Raw genomic sequence first — 9,770 nt, forward strand, 5'->3', positions numbered from 1 at the left:
TTTACAGAACCTTATGTATCTACATTATATGTAAGGCAGTATGAAAGTTTCCAAACTAGAGATATACTAGAATACAGAGAATTTCTCACCAAATACAGGTATACTAAACCTCTGAAGAAAAACTGTGAATTCTAATGTAATTAACACTTCTCTCAACTCTCCAATACTAAGCGGAGGTAGTGAAAGGATGACTACAGTGATGGACATTACTATCACAGAAATTAAATTACATCTAAATGCTAAGACTTACAGCATACTGCTAAGCCATAAAAGCAACCATGAAAGTAACAAATAGAACAAAATCTTGGGGGTGGAAGGAATATATAAAACTCAAGATCTAGAACTACAGTGCTCCAGGCAGTTAGAGAAGCCAGAGCAAAAAATGTGCATCTATAACAAAATAAAAAGTCATCATAGGGGAGATAACTCCTTAGGAATACTCACGCAATTTTCTTACAGGATGCCAAAGCACAGCAGAGTATATCACTCTCTTCGTGCCACTTGCACCTACATGAAATAAAGTTCAGGCTTATTTCAGGAGCATCCACATCTTTAATAAACAGTTGGTCTGGTCAGAACAAACAGGAACAAATATTAAATATGTTTGTCTCAGCAACCATATAGTACCTTTAAAATTTCACAGAGAACCAACATTCAATACCTAAGCTATAAGTGCTTTGTGCAGAGTTAGAAAGCTTCCTTAACAGGCAACCCGCTGGCATGCTGAGGTGGGGACAAGGGGGAAAAGAGAATCCTAAGACACAAATGGAATTTAAAGGCAACAATTTGAAGTTTCCCATTAATGTGAAATAGTTCCTGTTAGTATAAGCAACCTCACTTTCCTCCCCAAAAGAGTATTCACTCTTGTTAAGGTCTCCCTCTAGTGTGAAGATACTCATGGAAGTAGAAAACTGCCCAACTATAAAAAGATAAGGTGATACTGATTATCCCAACAGATCTTAAAATTCATACTGTAAATAGACTTCCAAAAATAATCCTTTTTTTTTTTTTTAAGATCTACTAAAATTTAAGATCAAATTATTGGTTCTTACTTAAAACAGTAGCAGAAGAAAAGTTAAAGTATATTTCTAAGTTAACTGCATCACTAAATATTCCCTTGCAACACCACAAGCTACATGCCACTTCTTTGTACAAGCACGGAAGAATCTGAAAGCAGGAGAAGTTTTACCATTCAAGACATATGGGACGGGGCGGGGGGGTGGGGTGGTGATGTGTTGTAAAGAACATTCATTCCGGAAGAAAAAGAAAGGATCTAGCTTAACGCTTATGCTTGAGAATTTGATTTATACCACTGGCAAACATACCTTGTCCCTCACCACAGTAGCAGCATGAAGCATTTGCTGTATAGCAACAGCCAGGTCTCATCAAAATTAACCTTCTAAGAGAGTCTGAATCCTCTCAATTCTGTGATTTCCAGTTAAATACCACAATAGATTTTATTCCTGTTTTTTACCCCCTCCTTTAAATTGGTCCTCAGACTCAGCATTAAAAAGCCATCTATCTTTACACTTCTCTTGGAAAAGTAATTTTCATTTCCAGTTGTACTCACGAGGTGACAAGAAGCATTTCTAATTAGAAAGCTTACAGAACATTCTACCCTAACAGCATACAAACTGTATGTAGGGCACCAAGACATGTCAGGCTAACACGTTTCCACAAAGAAGAACCCAATATACCTGGTATTACTGGAGAAATCCCACAGGAAGACATCCAGTTCTCTACACACCCAAGTCTTGGATGGCTCCTTTTGGTATTTCTTCTGGTACAGTTCTACTACCAGGTCTTCTACAGCAAGAAGCTCCATATGGCTCTCAATGCCTAAAGCTCAGAGAAAATCCAGGTCAAGAGAATAAATGAGTCTGTGAATATTCTGTTCAGCTCACTTCTCAGCCAGTCCCTGTTCACTGCCCAGCCTCTTACCAGAGCACCAAAGCTCTTGTAAACCTTAAGAAGTTATTCCACTAGTGGTTTTAATAAAACCTGTCTTCCTAGCAAAGTGGGTCCTATATTGCATAATTTTCTCCACCTCAGTAATTATGTATCCTACTTGCAGGTCATCTCTCCTCAGAAGCTGTTAGTTTTCCCATGTGTTATCACAGGCTCACCTTCACAGTAATCTCACTGCCTCTAGTGCTCCTTCAACTGGCTGAGCAAGAAACAGTGTATGTTATTCTACAGATGTGCTCATTAGCCAGTTAGCTGGAGGAAAAGAAGAGGAAGAAGCATGCAAAGTAGTTCTGGCTATCAGCTTTTATGAAACCTTTGAGACCCAAAGATCTTCAAATACAGCTGTTCATGATTACATAACCCTTCTTTCTTGGGGAGAAAAAAAAGGCCAAAAATGATCCATTTCCCACCTGTTACGCTAGCCATTCGATTGAGACACCAGTTAATTCGGAATCTGTCGTTAGACTAGAGGAAAGAAAATTTCAGTCACATTGAAGAAGTGCAGTATATAATTCTGACATCTGCAAGACCTCTGATTACGTCTGAAAAAGTCACCTCCAAAACAAAATTCAATGTTTGTGGGACTGAATGTACACTCTTCCTAAAAATTATCTTGAAGAGGAACCAAATGCCATGGAGGCTTTCTAACCAAACCCCAGGAGAAATTCTGGACTAATGTTTGGGGACAGGTTAAAGGTTAACCCATACTACAGATACCTCCATTAAGTGCTATGAGATTTTTTTTCTAATGTGTATTTCTTCAGAGCCCTATATTAATGGGTGGAGACCAAGATCTTGACCCTCCCTGTCTGTTTAAGGATTAACATTAGGCTCAAATGGAATCAAAACATAATATAACTGTCATGAAGCTTAAATGCCTCTGAATCTCAACGTTTTGTTTTGCTCATTGGCAAATGAAACTTGAGCAAAAATTAAGATGTACAGTATTCTCATGGGGAAAGTATCATAAAAACATCCCTTAGAAAAGCAGGATTGCATGACTATTATTCAGTACAATCAATTCAAGTCAATCTTAAAAGACCTTAACCTAAGTCAAAACAATGTCAGAGAGCAAGTGAAATGTTCATCAGTGGACTAGAGCCAGAAGTGCATGCTGAAAATAAGGCGGCAGAAAATGAGGTCTCTGCTTTATAAAAAAGTTACAATGGAGGTTTTGAATTAGGGCATCTTACTTTGACCTTGACCATACCCTACAGTAGAAGCGAGGCCGAGCACCTCTGGCTGGCTGGACAAACTCAAGAAGTTCCCGTAAAACAACTGCGTAGCAAGTACGTGAAAGATGAAATCCAGATATAGGGATCTTATGAGTGGCATCACCTAATGAAGGGGGGGAGGGGCAGAAAAAAAAAAGTTATGAGAAGTCCTGTTTCCTTAAGTGATACAAAGAAAGAGGGAGTTGTATCTTTTTTTTATATATATATATTCACACACACACCCCCCCCTCGTCTTCTCTACAACTAGTGTCTGTGATTAAGCGATCAAAACCTTGCTTCCATCAGCAAAAGACTGGTGAGTCTGGGCTGTGAGCTGACACACACTCACTCACCTCTTAAAAGGCCATTATATAAGTATTTGACATTGGAAAACATGGGCCAAGTTTGTTCCCTCTGTACACAAGGAGAGGAAGTGTCCTAATAGATTCCAGTTTTTTTTCCTATAAACACTACTTAAGAGTCATAAGGGAAACAAGGCAGGCCAAGTCAGACACAACAACAGTATAAATACTTTAACTTTGTCAATATATGCAAAGCTGCAAAACACAATTGTCAAATACAAACCAGTATCTTTGAGTTACCCTATTATGAATTAGCACTTCATGCTGAAGATATAGACAAGGACTATCGAGGGGATGACGCTCTGCTCAGATGGACTTCAAAGCATTTAAAGCCATACAAAGTTGTCCCATTTAAGAACATACTGCAGTTATTATTGAATTAAAATAGGAAGATAGAATACAAATAACTCCGCCATTGCCAAAACCATTTTGGATGAAGTGCTCTGCCATTTGTGGGTGGTACAAGAAACACACAAAATGTGACTGTGACAAGCTGCTCTGTCACTCCTTTGTATTTAAAACTTGACAAGTTCCTAGAAGGAGAAACTGTAGACTTAAACATGTGGATACAGATCAGATAAGCTGAGTCTAAAACCGTACACCTTTGCATACCATTCTTTTCCTCCACTGATACTCACTAGCAGCCTGGCAGTGGTACCGAAAACCACGTGGTGGTACTTCTGCAGAAGAGCAGGGGAGACAGGAGAAAAAGAACAATCATTATCCAACTTCCACAATGACAGATCCTTAAACTCTCAGCTATACACCATAATTTCCAGTACAGAAAGGAAGAGCCTGGCCTTGTACAAGTGCCACAACTATTTTTAAAAAAGTTATTTTCAGTTATATGCATTTTAAAAAACAAAGTATATTGTATTGTGTGTGTTTAGGTCCAACCAAGACAAATATTCATTGGCATGAAATATAAAGCACAAACATCTGAAGGTCCTCCTGGATTTATTCTACCCTCTTTGTGGTTTCATGCAGTTCTGACACTTAAGGTCCCTCTCTTCAGAAACAATCACCACTGCTCTGATATTTTAAGAAGTCCAACAACTTATAGTCACAGAAATAAATCTGTCTTAATATCAGAAATCCAATATGGGCAGCGCTAAGTGACACTAGAAAGCCTCCCTCTCACCCTAAAGCAAGATGAACTACTTCTTGTCTCCCTTCCTTGGCACTCACCTGGATCTATGAAGTGATGAAAGTCAGCCATTATGCCATCCTGTAGGGAGTACTTGACACACCCAATCTCGCAAGGAAGGAAGCGCTGTTCACAGTGGGACGGCAGCTTGCCATGGCTGTAAATGTTCAGGAAGTAGAAGACATCTGCAATCACAGCTGAAAGAAAAAAAACAAAACATATTCAGAAGAGCCACCAGAGGTTACAGCAAGCCATCCTGGCCTCACCTCATCCAGTGAAGGCTTCAGTGCGCTTCATCACATGAATGAGTAGAGTAATGACCGAGTAAAACACAACAGATCTTTCTCTGTATCCAAGATGACAAGTTAACTAATACTTATGCAAAAGTCAGGCATATCAGTAGTCCTGGTACACCTTGCATAGATACGTGTAGAGATCAAGGCGAAAAAAAAAGCAATTAAAGAAAATAATCAAACCACAAGAATGTTAGGAGTCCTGGAATCCAACAGGAACTACTATTCCTTTTTATGATAGGTCTCTTCACCCTTTAGGAAAATAAGGTTAGGAAAAAAAAAAAAAATCACTAACTGCAACACAGCCTCACAAGCTCAATTCAGTACCTTATACAAGTTAAATGAGCTGGTAATAATCTTCTGGAGTAAGAGGAGATGCGAAGTCTGCTAATTAAATTATTGCTTCTCCTCTGTCAAATGAGGTCCCAAAGAAGGCGGCAAGAATACCCATGGCAAATGTTAACAAATAAAATTATCGTTTACTAATTTAAAAAGCATCCAACTATGAAAAATATTTCACAATACACCTTAATCCTTCTCTTCATGAATGTCACAATGTTCTCACTGAAGTTTAAGGTAGGTGTTTAATCCTCACCATTAAGTCCTGCCCCTCATCAAAAAATCCTATTTGTTCTACTAAATAATAGAGATGCATAACTGTTTTTACACAGAAATGGTATGCCAGACATTATGGCATTTAGCACCAGTTGTCCTAAACTTGAATGATGGTGCTCTCTGACATGGGTCTTAAACTCTCCAAATTGCCAGGTCATAGGAAAGATACCTCTCCTACTTGAGTTTGAACTGCTTTCATTATGAGAAAACGGCTATAGCTACAGGGAACCATAGCAGACTTTTCCTGAGAAGTATTAAAGAACAGCATCATAAAATGCATCTCAGTTATCCCTTATCATTATCCCTCTCATTCAGTTTAAAGAACAATTGTGTCAGCTCAAGCCACTGTGATCAACCTGATCAAATTTGCATCGCAATGACAGGGGAACACGGCCTCTGGCAGGGAGAACGCTAACAGGTATTACACTTTTCATGGAGCTACTCTTTCTTACCCCTCCATAACCATGACAACATGAAAACAGTTCAAGAGACTCGTTAGGTAAAAGGCTTTGAGCTGAGACTTAACCACACAGCAGATACAGCTTATATTAACTGGCTGGTTGACTTATCTTGTAAGTACTACCATTTATTATTTTTCAGAATAACACAATATTCATTGGGGAAAAGATTACAGATGTGTTCATTACTCAGTTCTAATAAAAACTTCTTGTCTGTACCCCCACTTCAGATTTCAAGAGTTCTTTCAATAAGGAAGCAAGCCAGAATGTTATAAAAGCACTGACAAAGTACATATCCCCTCTTTTATTCTCCCGAAGAGGCCAGGTCATAGTTTTATTTAACACCTGTACCATACAAATTTTGAACTTTGATATCTAACAACTCTTCACCATTTAAAATTAGTACAAGTATTCTTTTATACTGAATTTAGATTAGGCCTTGTAATAAATGAAGGAGCCGAAGAATTACCATTTTCTTAAAAACCTTAAAGTAATTGTAAAGAAACTATTCGTGGCTATACTCCCATCCAGCTAAAAAACAGAGGACAGAATTATTTTGGTGAGGGCAGAGAGGAAGGGACATTTGCACTGACTCTTTTCTATACTACAAAATACATTTTTTACAGCAGTAGACCATTAGTTTAAAACAAACAGTTGACACAGATGGCTATTAGCAAAATGTAAACAGCCTTTGTATAGGTACCACTTAGAGTATTTATAAAGGGCAAGCTTTTATCTACCAGGATCAACTGCTTTAAGACTACTATACCCTGATCATTCTTCCAAGACGTAGCAGAGGCATCTGGAAGAGAAGTAACACTGGGCATCTTTGTGGTCAGACAAGCAGGAACCGGATGAGCGAGATTACACGTCTGAAAAAGATGTGAAAGTTAAAAAAAAAAAAATCAAAAGAGTCTACTAATCCCCAATGAAGTTCTTCATCTCCTTCTATGAGAGGAACATATGATGTCCACTAACAGTAACGGTTAGGTGGAACAAGTCTGCAGTTCATATTTAAGTGCCTGTGAATGCACAGACTGGGAAGACAAAATTTCTCTTCTAACAAAACAAGAGATAGGTATCTTAGCACCTTAGTCAACTCACTACAACTGGAAAGAGCTACAGCTAAATTTACAAGATGTAATTTAAAAAAAAACAGGGTTTTTTTTAGGTTCAACCACTTGTCACAGATGAGGAACTTTTCAATATGGAATTTTTTCCATAAACGTTTTCATAAAGTTTGGCACGTGCATTAGTTGCCTATGACTAGGAATGGAATTCATGAAAAACTGATAAAGCCTCAAGGAAGTCATCAGATTGCTCTAGCACAGACCAAGTAAGACGGACGCATATGCCCACTAAGCACTGGAAATCCATGCATGAACAATAAGCTTTTAAGAGGACAGGAAGAGAAACCTGGCAGGCTTAGAGAATTCAATCATTCAAGACTCAAATTGGGAACAACATCCACAGCTAGGTACACTAATTCCAGATGACCATCTTAGCCAAAGTTTGTTGATTATCAGTTTGAACTATTTAAAATAAAATGAGGAATTAGTCCCATCCAAGTAAGTTTAGGTCACCTCCAAAAGATGACCAAGACCTTTCACTACACAAGATAACTGTGGTTGTCTCTGTACAGGGGTGTGATTAATAAATTGAGATGACATGTAATCGCACACATATACACTTCCCTATTTCCACTGACAGGCAATAAGAATGACGTTCTTTATTTTGGTAAAGCATTTATTCCTTTCCCTGATTACAGCTTTCTAAAATGCTACCACCTGTGGAAGGAAATATAGAAGTTTCCATTTATGACTTAGTTGTCATTTCCTGTGGCTCTACATTACAGATGAAAATGGAGCTTCATTAATTACATACCCTAGCCTGCTAAAATAACACAATGATGATGATGTTTTAAACAGCTCTTTCCCATACAGGCAAGCCCCCAAAATCAGAAACCATTGCCTAACATCTCCCTACTAGTCTAGATTGACTAAATTAACCAATCCAGGTTTACTAATTACTCCAAACTACGATCATCCTGTCATTCTCTCCAGCATCATGTTTAAAGCATCATTTTTAAGTCCTAAAATTTACCCTCACCAGTAATTCATATTTCATAGTCAGTATCTAGTAATATGGGATGAAGAAGTAAATGCAGTATTATCCATTTACTCAACCAGGCTCTTTGCTTTGACACACAAGTTTTTACACTGCCAACCAAGTCTGGAATAAAATAAGCTTTCTGACACCTCACGTAATTCAAACTCCAAAGCAATCTATCCTTCAGAAAACTGCTGGGAGAGGGAGAGACACAGACAGACAGAAGGAAAAAAGAAAAAAAAAGGGACACCACCACCCCCATACAAGACACTAAATAGAAGGGATCTATTTAGCAGTATTTCTGACCACAATCACATTCTGCTTAACGTAACTGCTTACTTCTACATTGTGAGATTCTGTCCTCTACCATGGCATTACTATTCTCTCCATAATCAAACCAATCTAAAAATAATAGCAAGGTATAATTATTTTTTTTGTGTGTAGGCTGCAACATTTCATTGACCTGGTCCACCACATAGCCACTCGAGAATGCCAAATCAGCTAGACATAAGATGTGGTTTCAGGCCATCAGACAAGAACCATCTAAATTAAGGACATCCATGAAGCAAAAGCAACATGTGACCAGAAATCATACCAATTTACAGTATTACAAATAAAAAAAGCCATTTTAAGTCAGTCACTGCAAACTATTGTTAAACATAAAGCTAAGTTGTTAGAGAACTACATTTGACTTCGTAAAAAAGACCAAAGGAATAAGCTGTGCTGGTCATAAATGATATACAGTATTGTCACCTTCAGTTCAAACCAGAACAATTTTCTGGTTAACCTTCATAACAGTATGGACTACCTCAGCAGCCATGACCTCCAGAGGTTGGAGGCTATGGAAAGCAGGTGATCTTCCACAGCATCGCAGCTGACCAAACCCCAACACCACTCACTCTCCCTCTTATTTGGCTACATTGAAGGGTGTTCTTTCCTCAGCATTTACCTCTTTTGCCATCTTCTGAGAGCATTTCTTTTCATTCCACTTGCGAGCCTTCTCCGCATACACCATCTTTTCTTCCTTAGTCAGCAACTTGAAAGAAAGCACATTGTCAAAAAAAGGTTTTTACTGCTTCCTTCTAGTAGTCCCACAAACCAACAAACTCCGTGTAAGAAATAAATTGTGCATTTCCAAAGGACATTATTGATGCTTGGCAAGAACTGCCAACTAGTATTGACCCAAACATTTCCAGTAGCTTTCTCCCAAACAAAACTGTAAGCTTTGATTCAAAACACCAAGCAAACACGTGTTTTTGAGGCATCTTCAGACAAGGGCAAACTAGCACTGTCCCACCACAAACAAGAGGTCTTCTGAAACCACTCTTGCCAGCCAGGGCCGCCACTACCCACCACACAGGTAAGCCAGAGCTGCGCCCCTGCAGCTGAGGGGAGGATGGTGTAGGTTGTGCTTCTTGGCCAGAGACAGCTGAGGCCACTCAAGATGACCACTTGAACACCTAAACATACAGCAGCTGGGCCACAAGCTAGTTTACCCTTTGAGAAAGGCCACCCTGACATTTTGTCCCAGGGGCACCTCACAGATCCACCTGATGAGCTGCCATGAAAGCCACAGCCCCAGCACACTGCAGCTGGAGCAGGAC

General features: G+C 38.9%; 1 protein-coding gene across 1 annotated transcript in view; it reads right to left on the minus strand.

Moving 5' to 3' along the window:
• Nucleotides 1-9,770, minus strand: part of MAEL (maelstrom spermatogenic transposon silencer) — an 11,889-nt gene that overhangs the window by 1,844 nt on the left and 275 nt on the right. The window contains exons 2-9 of the mRNA XM_010284088.1: nt 9,116-9,202; nt 6,827-6,929; nt 4,733-4,888; nt 4,183-4,224; nt 3,179-3,306; nt 2,379-2,433; nt 1,698-1,839; nt 445-507 (exon numbers count right to left, since the gene is read on the minus strand). Coding sequence (XP_010282390.1) covers nt 445-507; nt 1,698-1,839; nt 2,379-2,433; nt 3,179-3,306; nt 4,183-4,224; nt 4,733-4,888; nt 6,827-6,929; nt 9,116-9,202 — 776 coding nt within the window. The remainder of the gene's footprint in view (nt 1-444; nt 508-1,697; nt 1,840-2,378; nt 2,434-3,178; nt 3,307-4,182; nt 4,225-4,732; nt 4,889-6,826; nt 6,930-9,115; nt 9,203-9,770) is intronic.

The sequence above is a fragment of the Phaethon lepturus genome, unplaced genomic scaffold (assembly GCF_000687285.1).
Source record: "Phaethon lepturus isolate BGI_N335 unplaced genomic scaffold, ASM68728v1 scaffold17683, whole genome shotgun sequence".
Classification (NCBI taxonomy): Eukaryota; Metazoa; Chordata; class Aves; order Phaethontiformes; family Phaethontidae; genus Phaethon; species Phaethon lepturus.